Source organism: Martes martes, assembly GCF_963455335.1.
Source record: "Martes martes genome assembly, chromosome: 8".
NCBI classification, from domain to species: Eukaryota; Metazoa; Chordata; class Mammalia; order Carnivora; family Mustelidae; genus Martes; species Martes martes.
The window spans coordinates 119733167-119751934 of NC_137895.1; the positions used below are offsets into that span (position 1 = coordinate 119733167).

General features: G+C 42.7%; 2 protein-coding genes across 3 annotated transcripts in view; one reads left to right on the forward strand and one right to left on the reverse strand.

Moving 5' to 3' along the window:
- Nucleotides 1-8144, forward strand: part of PTER (phosphotriesterase related) — a 68023-nt gene extending 59879 nt beyond the window's left edge. For both annotated transcript variants that reach the window (XM_080811908.1, XM_080811909.1), the window contains exons 4-5: nucleotides 1440-1580; nucleotides 7309-8144. In XM_080811908.1, coding sequence (XP_080668034.1) covers nucleotides 1440-1580; nucleotides 7309-7519 — 352 coding nt within the window. In that variant the 3' untranslated portion in view covers nucleotides 7520-8144. The remainder of the gene's footprint in view (nucleotides 1-1439; nucleotides 1581-7308) is intronic.
- Nucleotides 8145-10782: 2638 nt separating this feature from the next.
- On the reverse strand, nucleotides 10783-17422 carry C1QL3 (complement C1q like 3; the record flags this gene model as incomplete). The annotated part of the gene is made up of 2 exons (XM_080812221.1): nucleotides 10783-10962; nucleotides 16835-17422. The coding sequence occupies 2 exons, from the start codon at nucleotides 17420-17422 to the stop codon at nucleotides 10783-10785; spliced, it is 768 nt and encodes a 255-aa protein (XP_080668347.1).
- Nucleotides 17423-18768: the final 1346 nt, after the last annotated feature.

Below are 18768 nucleotides of genomic sequence, written 5' to 3' on the forward strand. Positions count from 1 at the left end.
TGACATACAGAGGCTTAATTGGCCCTCCTATGGTTTGGAAGAAAGGCCCTGAAAATACTTCTGACCTCTTCAAAGCAGATTTATAGACATATAATGGTACTTTAATCCTTGTATCCTGGAATTGCCAAGGTAATAGAATATCAGTGGATAAAAGCCTTGTAAGACAATGATCATCTAATATTCCAACTCTGTGCCAGGCCAGTTTGGGATTTCAATCACTTCCATTCTCTGCACCCTGACCTGCCTTCACACAATGTCTAAAGGGTGTGTTTTGCGTTCACATTATTTCCATATTGTCTCCTGACTGATTGGTTGATTTCTCTCCCTCCTTCTTTCCTTCCTTCTTTTTTTCTTTTTTTCTCTATGTGTTTGAATCTCTACCATGGTATTTTTTTAAAGATTTTATTTATTTATTTGACAGAGATCACAAGTAGGCAGAGAGAAGGGAGGGAAGCAGGCTCCCCGCCGAGCAGAGAGCCTGATGTGGGGCTCGATCCCAGGACCCTGAGATCATGACCTGAGCTGAAGGCAGAGGCTTTAACCCACTGAGCCACCCAGGCGCCCCTCTACCAGGGAATTTTGGGGGTTAACTTCATGTACCCCTTTTTTACCTGTTAAATTTACTTGCTAAAAATTCTTTAAATTTTTACTTGTTAAATTTCTTGAGAACATCTACTCTTGCTCTGGACTCTGCTCCCCTATTTGTAGCTGGAGCTTCTCTTATACACCTCTTCTTTCCTGTTCATTTACATCGTATTACATCATAAACCAGTGCTATTCTTACTATGATGTCTAAAGAAATGAGAAGACATCCATAAAAATTATCATGAAATAATAAACTCTATTTAAAAAATAGGCACACCAGAACCCAAATAGCTGTACGAGTGTTGCCCTCTTTTTGAAAAGTTGCAGTGATATTCACAAATGATGATAAAGCCCAAAATGACATTGGAACTCATTTTGTCACTGCTTTCTGATCTTCACAAGAAAATCACCCTATTCCTTTACCTTAGCTTCATATTTTACCCAGATTAGTATTACTCACGTAATTCACCAGACTGATGCCAAATTCCCTTTGCTGGCTTCCAGAATTCATAGCTGTCCCGCTGCTGTGAAGGATTTTCAAAAGAATATGGAACATATCCTGAAGACAATTCTGAAGGAGAATTAAAAATTGTTATTGAGTAATGGCAGCATCATTAAAATGTCTATAGCTCCCAAGTACTTTAGAAGAGAAAACTCCCTTTTAGATAAGGGTAAATTCCTTTATTTCTGGTAACAAATTGCATTTACTATTTTATAGTTAAACCGTAAGAGCCAACTCAAAAGTTCTGTTACTTCAATTATGTTTCAGTACACAGTACACTTAGAACTTTTAATCTGTGTATGTGGAAGATGTGCTCTTGACAATAACAGTGCATCTGTCTTATTGTCTCTAGGACTATACTTGATAAAAATGAACTACTAGAGTTTGCTCAACTTGGCTGTTACTTGGAATATGATCTCTTTGGGACCGAACTCCTTCATTACCAATTCAACCCGGATATCGACATGCCCGACGATAATAAAAGAATTAGAAGGTAAATATGATGAAATCTCTGATAGCATTCTCTCTTCCCAGCCCATTTTGATTCATAGCTGGGCGGGTATTAGCAAAGATTCAGAAAACAGTATGCAGGCAGAACCAGAGACTTGCAGAAAAAAAGTATCAATGCTATTGCAGGGAGAAAATCTTTATATATTATTTCAAGAAGGAAATGAGTCATCCTAAGTAGGCAAAAGCTTAGCGGAGCCTTAGAAGTTCAGTGAAGGTGGGCAGCTGACAAGAAACAGATAATACTTAACCCCTGCCACGATAATAAGAGAACAAAGATGTTTTCCTCTTTTTATCCCTAATGAAGTAAGCAGTTTCTTTCTCATGTTGCCGACGCTGAAGTCCTAGCCTCCTACAATGAATTTCTGAAACGCTTTATCAAAAATACTCACTATGGAGATGATTGAAACTTAAACGCTGTAAGTAGAATGTCTAAAGACCAGCCATCATAAGAAGATCTAACCCCTCCAAACTGTCTAAGCGAATAATCGTATGAGTCATTCTCTGCAACCAAGTGGAAAATTTTGGGAATTAACGGCGGATGGCTACCTGGTTTGTCTTGGTTACGTGGTCATGTGAACCTTGAATGCACCAAATTCGGGAATCTGAGAGGAGACACAGATTCGGGATTAACAAGGATGACTGGTTTGGGAGTATCTAAGAGTTGCTCTCCAGTGGAGCAAATGGTTAAGGGTGGGAAGCTTAAGGTAGGGATCTGAACTGAGACTAAATGCGGGCGTCTTCGGTCTATATGTCATGGTTGGTGGCGTGGGAACGAATGAGATCACTCAGAGAAGAGAATGAGGACAGAACCCTGGGGAACACTGATATTTAAGGGATGGACTCAGGAACAGTCACTCAAGGACAGATTGAAAAGCTTTTATATCAGGGAAATGTGTTGTGGTGAGAGTCGGTGCAGGCGAATACTTAAAGCAGAAGGGCTTGGACACTGGACAGGTGGCAGGCATCAAGCGCGGTTAAGGCTGAAAAGTGTCCGTTAGATTTCATAGGCTGGAGACTGTCTTGCAGTTAGTTAAGTGCAGTCTCCACAGTCAAGGCTTGAGGAAGGAGGTGGGGTAAGGGGGAGGAGAGAGCATGTGGAGGGTATTCTTTCACGAAGCTTGGCGGTAAAGGGAAGCAGGGGTGTAGGGCCAAAGCGAGAAGCCACAGCAGCACCCTGAGAAGGTTTTGTTAAGAGTTGAGCATGGTTATGTGCCTGAGAGCAAAAGCAGAGAGACAAAGACCGAGACCGAGACCAGTCCCGGGAAGCAGTACTCATTCTACAGGGCTGCTATGGAATTTATATGAAATAAAGTATGCAGAGTTTTTACGTGAGTGTCTGGTGCAGAATATGAAAATAGTCAATCGATGCTAACTTAAAACAATCTGGAGAGAGGAGCTACAGAGCGAGGCTTCTAAGGAGACAAACAGATGGAATCTGGGAAGCAAATGGAAAGTTGGTTGAAAGGGATAAGGCGAGCAATGGGGTGAATGCAGAGAGATGTCGTGGTGAGAACAGGAAACTGAGGACATATGGTCACACACGTTTGGTAGTGTCCCTGTGAAGTAGACATGGTTATCTTCTGAGAAGGAAGGGAAAGATTCAGGGCAGGACCTCGTGGAAGAGGAAGAAGGCTGGGAATGGATGCTCAGGGAATGAGAGAGACACTGATGGGACGTGTCGTGTGTGAGACCCACGTGAGACTCAAGATCTTTACAAACTGCAGAGTGGCACCAATGCACACGATGTGATGATTGTTTCCACCCGAAATGTTGCGTATTTTGGCAGTAAGACCAAGGAAGCTTTGAGGAGAGGCAGAAAATGTGAACAGTTAGAGAGACCGACGGTTGGGATTCTGTCTTCAAAAACATGGCTGAGAGCCCGGGGAATGGGGGTGGGGTTGAGTGAGGGTCATGGGGTCCAAGACGGAGGAAAGAGAGTGTAGAGAGAAATGGGACGATACAGGAGTCATATAGCAGAGGCAAATAACCAGAAGCCTGATTGAAGTGGGGGGATATACACAGAAGGAGGTGAGAGGAAACATAGAGGGATGTAACTTGTGGTCAGAGTGGGAAACCCAAGATCGAGATTTCAGAGAGGCAGTAGTCTTCCATGATGACAAGAACCACAATGTGGTTATGGCTGTAGAAACCCATTTGGAATACAAGTAAAGAGAACTGACCTACAGAAGGGACATCCAGAAACTGAGGTTCAAGCAGCAATAGTGGGATATACACACCTGAGGGAAAGATCTCGAGCTGGTGGTCACAGCTGGGATAGCCCTCAGCTCTTACCCTGGGCAGTCAACCTTTACATCTGCGTGCCTACTTCTGTCCCTGTGTGTGGTCACTCCTTGATGAACTCAGTAACAGTAAAAGACGCTTCAAGTTTAATATCGTCAGGGAGAGCTGGCTGATCCTTCCCACCCTAGCTATGTCCATATGAACAGTTGGCCATACGTAAGCAAACTGACCTGACCGATGAAGCTAGCTCTTCAAAATTTTTTTTAAACCACTGAAATCAGTTCTTTGATACGCAGATTTATTGTTTCTTTTTTGTGTGTTCATCTTGTGTTATGATTTTTACTTGCCCAGGAGCACCATTCAGTAGAGGCAAACGTGTGTTCCTAGGGCCCCTGTGCCGTACTCAGAGGCGAATATTCCCTGGAATTTAAAGTGGGCCGTGTGGTAGGGCTTTTTCATCTTCCATGATCTCAAAACCATGATTTCCCGAGGAGGAAACAATTCATCTCAGAAACAGCAAGTTTGCTTTTAGGACCTGATTCCTTTCCCTAAGCTCCTTTGTGGCAGTGAGCTGCGTCTTTTGTATCTTTAGGAGGAAGCCTACACTATTCATGAGGCTCTTGGACCTTGAGTAAGAGGGCAGGGATCTGTAGAAGGGGTCTACAAAGGAGATATGGGGCGGGGAGGACAACCAACACCTCGTCTCATATTCCTTCTTAGCAGCTTTTGGCTATTAATTCAAGAACAAGAATTTCATTCTGGTCAGCTTTCCTTGAACCAAATATAAACATTCTGGACATACGGAAATACATCAAAATTTATATGAAGTATACGTGTGTTTATGTATATCCATATACATATACTTAATTGTCCTTAAATGAAAATCACACATTAGGTCACTTGACTCAAGTACAGCTCACGGTAATTACTGAATGACCTTTTGTGCTCTGGTACCCCTCGCGCCCCCCCCCCCCGCCTTGGGCACCTGATTTTCATCATCCATTGGCAGTCCTTTTCCGAGCCTTAGTCATCGTACAGCTCTGAACTGCAAGAACAGAGAAGCACGCTTCTGCCTACCTCTGGTTTTCAGCACCAGAAATTCTGTGTCTAACACCTGTTTTCAATCTTATGCTCCATTTCTCAAATCTTATTATATCTCTGCCTTTTCACACTTTGTAGTCTCTCTCTAATATTTGTTTGCAAAACACTAACTCATTTGTATTTCTATAATTACTGTCATATTTGTCTTCTCATCTACAGTGGTTCCTCCCTTCTGGCGGCATCACTGGAACTACTGTTCTTCCATACAATGGCACAGCACGAGAGAGAAGCTTTTATTCTAAGAGTGGCCAAGTTAGGGCTCCTGGGTGGCTCAGTGGGTTAAGCATCTGCCTTTGGCCAAGGTCATGATCACAGAGTCCTGAGACGGAGTCCCACATCAGGCTCCCTGTTCAGCGGGGAGGCTGCTTCTCCGTCTCCCTCTTGCCCCTCCCTTCTGCTCGTGCTCTCTCGCTTTCTCTCAAATAAATAAAATCTTTAAGGAAAAAAAAAAAAACTTAAAAAAAAAAAAGAGTGGCCAAGTTATATCTTGATAGTCAGGAGATAACTATGTTTGAAGGGCCATGGCAATATTCTTCTCATGTGGGAACTGGTCTCCCTATTTTTGACTTAATGAGTTCTATGGGTTCTAACTTTTCAACGAGTATCTTATCCATTATACTCTTTCCTTACTATCTCACAATCTGATAACTTTGGGTGTCAGGGTACGGCACGAGGCCACGTACAGGAATTTGTTTCTCCATACGAAATGCCTCTGTAGTACCGTGACACCATTTTTTTTCTCAGACACGGAAAAGAGACAAAAACTTCAGGAAATGTTCAGAAAATATAAGGGGGGAAGTGTACCCTAAAATTTCCAGGAACATGATACTCCTTTTCAGTTGGGGATCAAGGTTTGTCACGCTAAGTTTCAGCAATGCGTATGCATTCTGTTAGATCTTCCTCTTTTTTCATAAATGATCATATAACTCAGAGCATTTCCTTAAAGAGAGCCTGTTCCAAAAGTAACGTCAGACAAGAGCTTTTGGACGCTATACAAATTCTTAAAGAGGTAAATATCCATGGCGGCACAAACAGAAGTCCAAGATCTTGCAGGACATGCCTGGGTACATGTGACACGAATACAGATTTCTAGACAAAAAGGCTCGGGGTGGCTCTTCTCTGGCACTTGCCTTCCTTTGACCTACAAACACAAGATCTCATCCTCAATTATAATTTTATTTTAAAACATCTGTTCTCGGAGGGCAAGGCTTTGTGTTTGAGGTTTCTGTGTGGTAGTCCACAATTTGCTTATTTTAGTCATTATTAAATATGACTCATGCACCAGAATGGCAAAAAATGTCCTAGAAACAAAAAGGATACCTTTTAAATAATTAGTCTCTGGGAAGAAGGTGCTGTCCAACCATCTAGATTCATTTGGGAATCCAGAGACTGACAAGCCCGTGTAGAGAATGCCAGAGAAGAACCACTGTCTCCAAGTTGCACCTCCTGCCATCAGCGACTCGTAGAAGTCACGACAGACAGTGCCCAGAGTCCAGACACACACAGATGGTAGCTGTCAGGAGGTGACTCACACTATAGATTACAGCATTTAACAAAGCAAAGAGGATTAGATGTTTAGACAGAAGTTGGAAAGCCATTCTCAAGGCAACTGGCTATAAATTTAAAGGAACATCTCGATATTTACAATCTTATTGAAATAGAAGGAAGACAGAATCAATTGTTGGTTGATTTAATCCAATGCTCCGAGACAACTACTAAGCCAAAATTTCCATACTTACTTCAAAGGGACCAATGCTCGAACTACAGAGGTACCTTTCTTGACCTTTTAAAAATGACAGTCTAGCTGATGGTACGCCCTTCACCTTCAAAACAACAGATTTTACTCTCGGAATCTTTTACTTGTACGAAGATTCCTTTTGTTTCCCTTTTTAAATCACAAATTGCCATTGATTGTATTTGCTAGAAGAAAGGAGAGAGAGACAGAGAGATAGTGAGTGAGAGAGAGAATGGAATCTGGAAAATGGGTTCACTAAGAGAGGGATTTTAGAGCAGAGAGCTGGCTACAAATCCAGAACAAAGTTACTTTGTGAAATGCCAAGTATTTCTTTCTGAATGGCTGGCACATTCTATTAGAAACTGTTTTTAATGCAGTATTGCTGGCGTCGTCATAAATACCACAGGCTAGAAATTTCTCTGTGCGTGGAATAAGGACCAGGCTCCTACTAGGATGCAGTGCTATCTTTATCATCACTGCGGAGTATTTAATGAGGGCCTCCCGCTACCCGTGCCATAGCGGAAGGCAGTATTTCTACAGCAAGCATAATACGTCTATGAGTAAAACGTTTCAAGCGCCCTGATAATTTTAAATGTGAGACCAATGCCATTTAATGAGTTAACATTTTTCACAGAGTGCGTCTTCTGGTGGATGAGGGCTATGAAGACCGAATTCTGATGGCGCATGACATACATACGAAGCATCGGCTAATGAAATACGGAGGTCACGGCTATTCTCATATACTCACCAACATTGTTCCTAAAATGTTGCTTAGAGGTATCACTGAGAATGCAATTGATAAGATACTGATAGAAAACCCTAAGCAATGGCTAACTTTCAAATAGGATGGTTGTTTATGAGTTCACACCTTGAGTATCAAGCTTGCAAAGAACATTTTTCAGTGTTTTCGAGCGCATTGTGAGATATTAATCAGAGCCCTGTGGGACCAATAGTGGGCCCTTTCCTTTTCATGAGAATTAGAAGAGTTTTGCCTTCTTAGAATCTGCGGTTACCCCTGTACCTTTAGAAGTTACTAACCTAATTCAGCCCTATTGTTTTGCCTCACAAAATAAATACAGAAATACCTATTTCCAAACAGTGATTTACAGTCTGTGTCCCCTTAGTGGAGTTTTGTTTTGTTTTGTTTTCTTAATCTATCAGCTGCACTACTTGAGAAAATTTAAAGTGTTTCTAGTTAAATTACCCCCTTCTGGAGCAATCTAATGTTACTTGTAATATTGATGATCCTACTAATTATCCTGCTGTTCTTTAATTAATGCTTAATGAATAATACGGCACTTTAAAATAGCTTCGGCAGCAAAGGAAGTTAAATTTTGAGGCTTTTTTTCCCCCAGAGGATACTGTAATACAATTACCAATTCACAATGGTAAAAAAGATTGTGTAAGCTTAATTATATGCTGTCTACCTTATCTATATTTACTGATAATAAATCAGTTTTGTTGCCTGTGGCTTCCTCGTATCCATTTTTGCTGTAAAACTTTGTTGTTTTAAAAAACTTGTATAAGGGAGCATGAACACCTAATAGTGAATTATAAAAATTCAATCATCATAATAAAAATATATTACATGATATAGTTTAATGAATCATTACATTTATAACAAAGGCCACAGTTTAATTAATAATATATAATGCAAAAAAAAGAGAAATGTTTGCCTTATATGTATTCCCTTTAATCCCTTTACCTTTTATTTGTTTTTCCTTGGGCCTAAACAGAGAAAATAATGCTTAGTTATCTGAAGGAAAGGTCAGATCTATTAGAAATGACATTCTGATTCTAGAGCCTGCTCTTCAGAAGGTACCCAGCCCTGATGTTTGTGTAAATAAAGCCTTTTTAAAACCCATAGAAGATGTGCACTGCTGCTTACAAATTAATCTTTTGGTTGATTCCTCATTATACTATTTGTTAACTGCCCCCCCCCAAAACAAATCTCCAAACCCTTGCTACCAATTTCTCTTTGATAAATACATATTGTTAAACAGACATAAATCCATTGCAACTCCTTCATGACTTATCCAACGTATTAGAAAGGCCAAACAGAATTAGTCACTACTCTTGTTGAATGGGCTAAGTGTTTTTAATCATAAAAATCATGACAGTTACTCAGACCAAGGCATTTAAACCAAGCCAACAGCACCTTCAGATGGGAACACCATGCGTAACTCTTTTGCAAAGTTGAGGTTTTCTAAATACAAGATATTTCTGTGGATCAAAGATGATCGAGCTTTTTTCTGTGTATTAGAACAGCAAGTACCCACGAGGAACAAGCCAGGAGAACAAACTAATTCCTTTAAATGAAAAAATGCAAATGTCCTTCACCAGTAAAACAAGCAGATTTTTAAATCCCTGTTTTTCAAATCGACTTGCTCAAAGAGTCTTCAAAGGCAACTGAGAGGGGAACAGATTTTTCATCGTAATAGTGGAAGTTGTCTGATAGTTAGGACCTATCAACATGCATTTTTAATCTTTTTCTTAGATTAAAGAGATGGCTTTTGGCAATGTATTTTAGCCAGAGAGAAATGATTTACACTACTCTCAACATCTACTTTACTGTCAGCTTTAATCCACCTGAGAAAAAAGGAAAAAAATGGATAATTCAAATGCATATGATTCATAAACATTGCAAAAGAGAGCCACTTTGTTTCTGCAGTCCTAATATTAACAGTCTGCCACAGAATGCAGTGGAAATATTGATTGGCACATGGTAATAAAGAAGCCATAGGCATAATTTACAGACATGTGATGTATAGGGCATTTTAACCAAATAAAATTTAATTTTCTGGGTAACTCTTAAAAGAGAAGCCACTTAAATTATTTTGCTATTCCATATAGCTTTGTAATCCAAAGTATATTTTGATCAAAAATAAGTCAAATAATTTATGAGTGTGTGTGTGTATATATACACATACTTTTTTTTAAATTAAATTTTTGAGGCTATACAGCCACTGTGCCTATGGTCTGAAGCCATGTATATATTATATTTGATCTAACATATGTGTGTGTGTGTGTACACACAAATACATGTATATGTAGCAGGTATTTGTATAAAATATATACACTTTGTTGTCTTATTGGTTATATGTGAAATTGCTCATTTTGAAATAACCTCAGGCCGTGACTTGTAGTAACTATTTGAAGGCCTTACTTAGTGTCCCCTTGGTGACCCGTGCAGTAGCTCAAATTAAACCACTGTGCATTGGGTTATGAATAATCTTTTGTTCCAAAGAAGGCAAAAGCCGCAGTCTGATTTAACACCAAAGAATAAATTTCTCTGACTTTCTAAGTAAATCTAAACGCATCCTATTGACAAAATGGACACACAGGGGATTTTCTAAATACCATACATAATTACACATTTTCACACTTAGAGGGTAATCCTATGATACAATTTCGATCTCTATTTTTAAAGACTATCACTGGAAAAGAGAGAAAAGAAAATTCATAAGAAAAAAGAAAATGTGAAAATGATCATAGGCTTGGGAATTCCCTCAAATCCAGAAAATTCCAGGTTAAGGCTTGAAGTTGAATCATTCCCAGGACTAGCTCTAAAGTTAACAAAAGTACAAGGCAAACAATTTCTTTGGGGACAAGCAGCATTGTTTCAATCAGACCTTCTCCTGCAGGGTAGTATAATTCTCCCCACACTATGAATGGACTCCAGGTATCATAATAAGCAGGTAAACTCACAAGAACCAAAGCTGACATATGGATAAAAGCAGCAAGATCACAGTACACCAAAGTTCATATATACTGGAGAAATAATTCAGTGTCTTAGATTTTTCTATAAAAATTTGTGATCTATATAGGACTTCATTCACATGGACACTAACAATAAGGAGGAGTATTTGCTTTGGCGGTAGTGGATAACACATCTGCTTATCTTGCTTTTAATTTTTTTTTTTTTTTTTTTTTTTTTTTACATAATGTTTCTGAGTATACAGATGTGAGTCAGGTAGCATTTGAATTCCCCACATATACACAACTGAGGTGCCCCGCAACCGGCATCCCCTGGGATCCTTGATTCACGGACGTTAGCCATACGAATCCAGTGTTCAGACTCAGAATAATAAGCTTAGTTTCTGCGTGATCAGTCAGCGTAAATAATAAATCCAGAAAATGTGCTGTATTTGTTGTTATTCCCTCCGTGGGCTTTGCCGCCATCTAATTTGATGTAGACTTCGTCTCCCGGCTCCAAATGAAGAACCACACTGTTACTGGCATAGTCGTAATTCTGATCAGCGTCTTGGGCAATGGCGCTGGCTCGCACCTGTGTGAAGCAAACGAGAATTAGAATCTGGAGGAGAGAGCTGTCGGGTTTTCCTCTTGGCCATTCACTCAGCATCGGAAGCCAACCTGCGCCACAGCACAGAATTCAGCCTGGGAGAGTCCACCTGGGCCTCGGAGCTCTGGGAGGGTATCTTTGTAACAGCTTCAACTGTGTCGCTGGAAGGGAGGAGCAGAAAGATGAAAAGGTCCTATGCAAGGGTCATTCCAGCAGGCTTTTTTCCTACTGTGTGCTGTAAACCACATGCACATCACTCTATCCTCTTCCTAAATCAGCGCTTTTTCTCCTTTCTTGAATCTCTAGGCCCAATCACTTCTTGGAATGGAAAGAAGGGTAATTTTTTTTGCATTTTAATTTAAGCCAATTAGCAATATTCTAAGCAGCTGTTTAAGAGGACAGAGGTTCAATCTGAACTTCAGCGGGTCCCCACGCTTATTAGAAAATGGAGAGCCATAGCAGTGGAGACGTCAGAGAAATAATACAACTCCAACTCTACTATATAGGGAGAAAAAAAAAAAGGAAGGAAGTCTTTTGATTTGGGGCTTTCGAAATCTAATTCCGGTAAAGCTTTTTTTTTTTGGCCAGAAACCCCATTTAAACATCACCCAAGTTTGCAGAGTTCATTTTTCTATATGTGCCTTTTTATTACTAACCTGTGATGTGTGCGCTTCCATATTTAATTTCAACATATCTAAAAGTTATAGAAAGAACTAAGCTTTGAGGTCTCTAAAATTTCTAAACATTTTTAGTGATCTAATTGAATACCCTTTTTCATTTGGGTGATTCTAAAAATGTGTGGTTTGCTTTGAGAATGGAAGTTGCCTATAATCCACTCGTGTTGAGTCTGTGATCTCATTAGTGGGTTGATAGACATTTGCAAACGGCCAAATTGCCTATCATTTCAAGTAATATGGACATTCTGTCACTTCCTCAACTCAAATTAGGCTTTATATTCATTTAGCTATATTTTGGTTCTGCCTTGGAAAAAAATTTTCAGTAGGCAGACTTGTAATTTGATTTATTTCAGTAAAACATCTTCCACTCTGTGGCTTGTTTCTATTCCACTATAATGGTATTTCCCTGAATAACATAGCAAGTGATTTAGTAGTTTTGTAAACCTGCATTATGTAATAATGCATGACTTGGGGTATAATATGCTGAATTTTATCACTTGGTAAAATGAGGGAACTGAGACATAAGTCAAGAATTTCCATGCATTTCTTTCAAAACTTAAATGATAGGTTTTCAAATTAAATTTTCATGTGGTATGTTCTCACATTAATGCTGAAATGTTAAAAAAGGAGAAGGCTCTTTGACACTGCTGAACTTGTAAAGTAATTTGAGTAGTATTTTAAAAATTTCTTTCTGGATATCATATAGCAAAAGGAGAAAGGGGCTTAAAGGATTTAGAATTGCTTAACATTGTGCTAACTGACACTAACTAATACAGTGAAAGCAGTATACCATGCAATTAGGCTCTGAAACATTGACTCAAATGTATACACCAATTCAATGAGGTGATCTGTTTGGACTGTTAAGTAATAACACAATTTAATGTCATAATATTTCCTAGAAATTAATCATAAGTTTGTAGGAATTGAGTGCTTTGATTCACTAATTTCATCCAGTCATTAATTCCCTGGGAAAAAAAAGTCTACAAGGAGGATAGTGCTGTTATGAGCTCATCTTTTTTTTTTTTTTAAACACGTGGACTTTTAATGGGTGAGAAAAATTAAAATACAAATTAGTAATTAGCTATGTCATTAATATATTAATTAATTAGCCATCCATAAATATACTTTTCAGCTATTATTAATAGGCAGACACATTTTATTTAGTGCTTTAGATGTTTAATATATGCTCTATGGGTATTGTGCTGTAACACTGCTTTCTTTATAAAGGCATCTGGGAACCAGTACTCATTAAAATCCCTTGATTTAGAGGCAATAGTCTTAAATATAAATATATGAGTATATCTATATATGATGCAGTTTTTATTCTACAGGGTATAAAGAGAAAACCCTGTAAATGTGACTATTTTTATTCTGTAGGTATGACCACAAAAACCTGCAAATGCATTAGGGTGATCCCACAGACTAGAAGGTTACCCTTATGGTTTTTCACTTCCTTTGTTATGTGATTGCTTTTTAATGAAAGTGATTCTCTTAAGATTTTACCCTATACTGTACCACAAGACTCTCTCAATTAAATAACTGCCACACTCCAGTGTGCTTTGCATGATTTTAGCATGCCTGCTCACCTGATCCTACTACTCTAAAGGTATAATGGAACTTGAAATTTCAAGCTCTAGTAATCAGCTCGGTGACTTCCAACAATTCTCCCTTTAAGCCATCGAACTACTGAGGAAGGTAATGCATCCCCCTTGGACGCTATTTTCAGGTTCCTAAATGTACACCGATTTCAGCATTTTCTCTGGGAATATGATGCATCCTTTCCTTAGCCCGATATCCCCATTTCTGCCTGAATGTACTCTAATATCTTTTCAAATTTTAAGTTAACTATTTAGATCCTGCTTGATCTGTAGTGCGTGTGTCACCGCTTTTAAAAAGATAATATTAATTTGACATTTCATTAATCTCGCTAATGAATGAATTATCAACGCACAAACTATTGTTTCCAACATCTCATGTTCATTGGTGCTGTAATTAATTAATAGATTCTTAGAATAAAACCGGATCTTTAATTATTTTATAGTTCTAATCTTGATCCAGTTTTAGCTTTTAGTATAGTGGTATCACAGTGACTGTGTTCAAAGAGCAATTTTTGAATTCAGGTTTTCTGCCAAAGGTATACGAACACATTAAAATTATATTTCCTGTCTCTCTGTAAAGCCTCCAGAGTCCAACTTTTACCTTTCATATGCACTGTCATGGGTTCGCAACAAATGATATGATTAAATTTGGGTTGATGGTTTCATGGGGAATATGAGAACTGTGATCCTTTTACTGGCCTGTTTGTGAGAACCTAGGAGCTTGCTGTGGCTGTAGCATTATCTTATTAGGGAGGGTTTATCATTAGAGACAATATTTATGGTAACATTTGCTAATTTAATTAATTGCTACTGATGCTCTCATAATTTCATTTTCATTGTACTTCTGTGGAATCATAAACAAAAGGTTAAGTGGTGCATCAGGTTAATTTACTGGCCTTTGATGTTTCCATCTGTGATCCTGCATTCAACACAAAGCATAAATAAAATGGTTCTCATATGGTTACGGTCCAGAGGCATTCCTCTATCCTAGAGTGCACTGCATTTTTAGTTTAATTTTTGTGCTTCTCAAATCCACTTAATCCATAGAACATTATACTGACATGGATCTCTGAGTTTCTGTTTTATGAAAACAAATTAGGTCTGCCCAGGGGGGAAACTGCCATTCTAAGAAGTGATCAGACAAGAACATACCTGAAGATCACTGATAAACTATTTATTTAATATTAATAAAATAAACTTTATAAAATATTTCTCATTTGCAACTGTCTACAGGTCAGCCTTTACAAAATCGTTCTATTTTAGGGATAAAATTCCTTAACAGTAGTATTTTAATAACCATTTTCCAAAATAGTCCATGCTTAAGTTGAAAATATATTGTTTGCTGCTCTGTATATTTTTCAGAATTACTTGTTGCACACCTTTTGAAGAAGTAACAGCTTAATAATGCCAGTGGAGAGCTTTATACATGATAAGGTCAGCTGGTTGCCTTATTTTTTTTTCCTGATCCTCAGAGAATGTGCAAGCTAGGAGGATACAAAGAAGCATTCTACTCTCCAAACAATGGAATAATTTTAAAAACAAAATGCACCTAGAACAGGTATATAAAATGGTTTTCCTGGAATCAGTTCAATATACTTGGGCTCAGCAGTTGAGACAGGAACCTTTAAACTAATTTAAATGTGTCATTCCCTGATTTTTCATGCAATTGCAATTTCCAGATCTTTAAGGATGTGAGTGTTTTTATTCAGTGGCTGATAAAACTTGAATATTATTCCATCTTAATTAATACCACTAAAAACAATCCTTCAGCCTGACAGTATTTTTTAGACCTAACCTTTGAGTCAGAAGAGAGCCAGTTTGTAAATACATGGGTGCCTCATTGCTGTCTGCTAAGGGGCTCTTCATAAGCCGTTTCATAAAGGTGATCGAATAGCTCTATTTTGGTACAGTGAGTCATGCCCTTTTTAACCATACACCTATAACTATCTCACTCCTCCGTAAATATTTGTTTATCTTAATATTATTTTTGTGCATAATAACTACAATAAACAACCCTGTCAGTGCCTCCTGGTGGCCATTTTTTCTTTTCTTTTCTTTCTTTCTTTTTTTTTTTTTTTTTGCTTCTACCCGTCCTGTGGGGTCCTTGAGCTATTTACTTCTAAATTCCTTTAGAAATGAGGGGTGGGAAAAGAAAGAAAGGACAGGAATTTTTTGTCCTTTCTTTCTTATACCTTTATACTATTTGTCTTTCACTTTTCAAAAACAACAACAACAACAAACCCACAACACCTCTAATCCTGAATTGGGTCTTTGGAAGAAATCTTGCCTTAATGCTGCTTGATAGAAACCTGGGTTATAACTGAAAAGGTCTGAATTCAAGGCGCGGGTTACCTGAAGCCCAGTAGCCCTTGTTAAATCTAAGTTGGCCATTCCCTGTACCGCCCAAGAGGCAAAATTAAAGCCAGAGGACTAGCCCAGATTGCAGGCTTCGGGTTGCAAGGCCTGGCCCGGAGCGCTCCTGCTGATTCAGCGCGTGCCTGAGGTCCGAGGACAGACACTTCCGGGTAGTTACAAATAGTTTTCCTCTTCTAAGAGATCGGGCACACCTTGGTTTTGCAGTGACCGCGAGTTTCTCAAGCAAACGATAAAGTGGCCCCCACATAAAACAGACCCGTGGCCCTGATGGCGGAGCCCTCCAGCCCAGGAGAGCAAATCCTGGGGCTCAGGGCTAATCTGAGGCTAGGGCACAGTCAAGGCCAAGGCCACTGCCTTGTGAGAAGGCAGGGTTGGAAAGACCCTGAGGCAGGCGGCCCGGGGGCTCCCTGGCAGTGAGGCCCATCGCCCCACGGCTGGCTCTGCCTCTCGCCCTCCTTGCCACCTGCCTGTGCGGCCTCCTACTTCAGCCCCTGGAGTCTGGGTTCTGTGTTTGGGTGCGTGTTTTGCTGAGTACACCCATGAGTCCCAACTTTTCTCTTTTGTTACCAGTACTCGCCTCTTCTCCCCCTTCTTCTCCTTGGGCTGAAATCTAAACCGGAGTCTGTGCCTTGAATTTGACCGTATGCTCGTTTCCCGGGTCTGGGACGTCGCAGGGGCCTTGCGACCGCGAGTCCCCCGGTCGCTCCTCGGCCCTGGACGCGTCACCCTTGGACTCCCTCTTTCGGCTCCCTTCTTTCTCCCGCGGGCCCCTTTCTCCCCCAAGTTTGTCACCTGGCACGCCCATTTCGGGGCTCCCCCAGCCCTCCTCTTCCAGGCAAAGCCTGAGAGCGACCCTGCCCTGCTGAGGATCCCACAGGTCGCTTCCTGCCCGGGACTGCCTGGTGCACAGGCTGTCCAAGGGACGGAGCTCCCGGCTTCCCTACCCTCGAGGGTCGTGCTCGCACTCGCGCTCTGTGTGCAGGTCCCAGCTTGGGAACCGCGCTCTCCAGGCCTCCCGGCGCCCGCGTGGGCTTACGACCCCTGCCTCGCCAGCGAATAGCGGCGACCCCTCCACTCCGCTCCCAGGAGCCGGGCTGCCGCGCCCTTCCTCCGCGGGCTCCCACCCCCATTTCCGGGGTCTCCTCCCTCTTGCCCGTACCTTCCCGCGCTCCCTCCCCGCCCACCCTGCTGCCTGCCGGCACTCACCTGGTTGTTTTTGCAGAGATCAGCCCACATGCTGGTGCCGTCCCCTCCGCGCATCAGGACGTGGTAGGTGAAGAAGTAGATGCCCGGGATAGAGCAGGTGAACTTGCCCGTGGTGGGATCGTAGTGGTTACCGAGGTTGGTGACCACGTCGTCGAACTTGAGCACCTCGTAGCCTTCGTGCTGCCGCTTGAGGCCGGCGTAGAAGGCGATCTTGGGCACCGTGCTATAGGTGGCGGCACTGATGGCCCCGGCCGCATTCAGGCCGGGCGCCCCGGGCGGGCCCGGCAGGCCTTGGCGGCCGGGCTCGCCCTTCTCGCCCGGAGGGCCCACGGGACCCGGCGGTCCAGGCTCACCGGGGGGCCCACGCGGGCCCGCCTTCCCGGGCCTGCCGGCCTCGCCTTTGGGGCCCTGGATGAAGGTGGGCAGGGACTGCATGAGGCCGCGGTCGGGCGTGGCGGCAGTGCTGGGCGCCTTCGTGCCCCCATAGGGGTCGCAGACCATGCGGCAGGTGCCCAGCATCTCGTAGTGCGCCGACGTGCCGGCCGAGCTCACCAGCACCGGGATGAGGATGACCAGCAGCAGCACCATCACCACCCCCAGCGCCCCGGCGGCGATCAGGCGCCTCCTGCTGCCCACCAGCCGGCTCAGCGCGGGGCGATCCTCTTGTCTGCTTTTGGACAAAATTTTGAAGGTTGGGCGGGGACCTCCTCAGAGCCGAAAACAACCCCCTGCGAACCCCAACTCCCCTGGGCGGGCGCGCGCCGGCCGCTCCCCGCCTGCTCCCGCTCCCGCTCCCCCTGCCGAAGCTGCGGCTGGGGAGGGAGCTCAGACGCCAAGTGACTTGAGCTGAAGTCCCGGGCTGGGGGGTGGGGGCTGGGGGAGGGGTGCACAGGGCGCCCTCTCGCCTCCCGCGAGCCCCTTCGCACCTGTGGCTGCCGCCGGCGCCGGCGCGGCCACCCGAAGGGCAGAGCCTGCCGCCGCCTCTCGCGCTGGCCCGGGCAGCTCACACTTTTATGCAGCCGCCGCCTGCGATCGACTTTTCCGTTTTTGCCGACTGCGCCAGTTCGCACCAACTTTCCGTCTGAAGTTGCCTTTTTCTGCCTCCTTCTTTTCTTCTTTCGTTTGCTCTGTTCGCCCTTCCACTGCCTTTCTCCCCCTCCTTTGCAACCACCACAACTCTAATAGACGCGCACCCCCAACGCCCGGCGCTGGCGGCGCGAGCTCGGGCCAGCCGCCCCCCGGGCGCGCGGAGCAGCGGCGGCGGGCACGGTCAGCTCGGCGAGGCTCCGGGCTGGAGCGGAGGAGCTAGTGAGCAGCGGCGAGCGCCTCACGGCCGGGAGCGGAGCGAGAGAGAGACTGAACGCAGAATTCTGCCTGGGTACCACCTGCCAGGAGAAGAGGAGGCTGACAAACGCGCGCCGGAGCAATTTATAGGCACCCAAGGCACAGAGGAAGGGGAGCCGCTTTGGCATCTCACTGCAGCATCTGCTCTGCTCATCCCACTCAGAGAGAGTTTGGCATTACTCTGACAATGTGGGATTTTTTTTTTCCCAGCCTCTCTCTCTCTCTCTCTTTTTTTTTTCCCCTCTGCACATGGATGAACAGTGAGATCGTGAATACTCCCTTGCCGAGCCCAGGTGATGGCAACGCTCTCGCTGGACATACCTAGGGGGAGGGAGACAGATGTGCAATAGCCTTGGGCCCTCGAAGGTCACACCTAAGCCCTCTAGTTCCCCATGCGGCGGGCGGCGCCAGTTGGAGGGTGGAGGTGAAGGTTGAAAAGAGGGTGGCTCGGCTGACAATATTTCTCTACTGGCTCACCCACAATCAACCCGTGCTTCAGGTGTTTTTTGAAATGCCACTTTTAACATAAGAAGGGCTCTTTAGAATTTTCCAGATGGGTTTTGTTTTTTTTTTAACCTTATGGTTTTCCT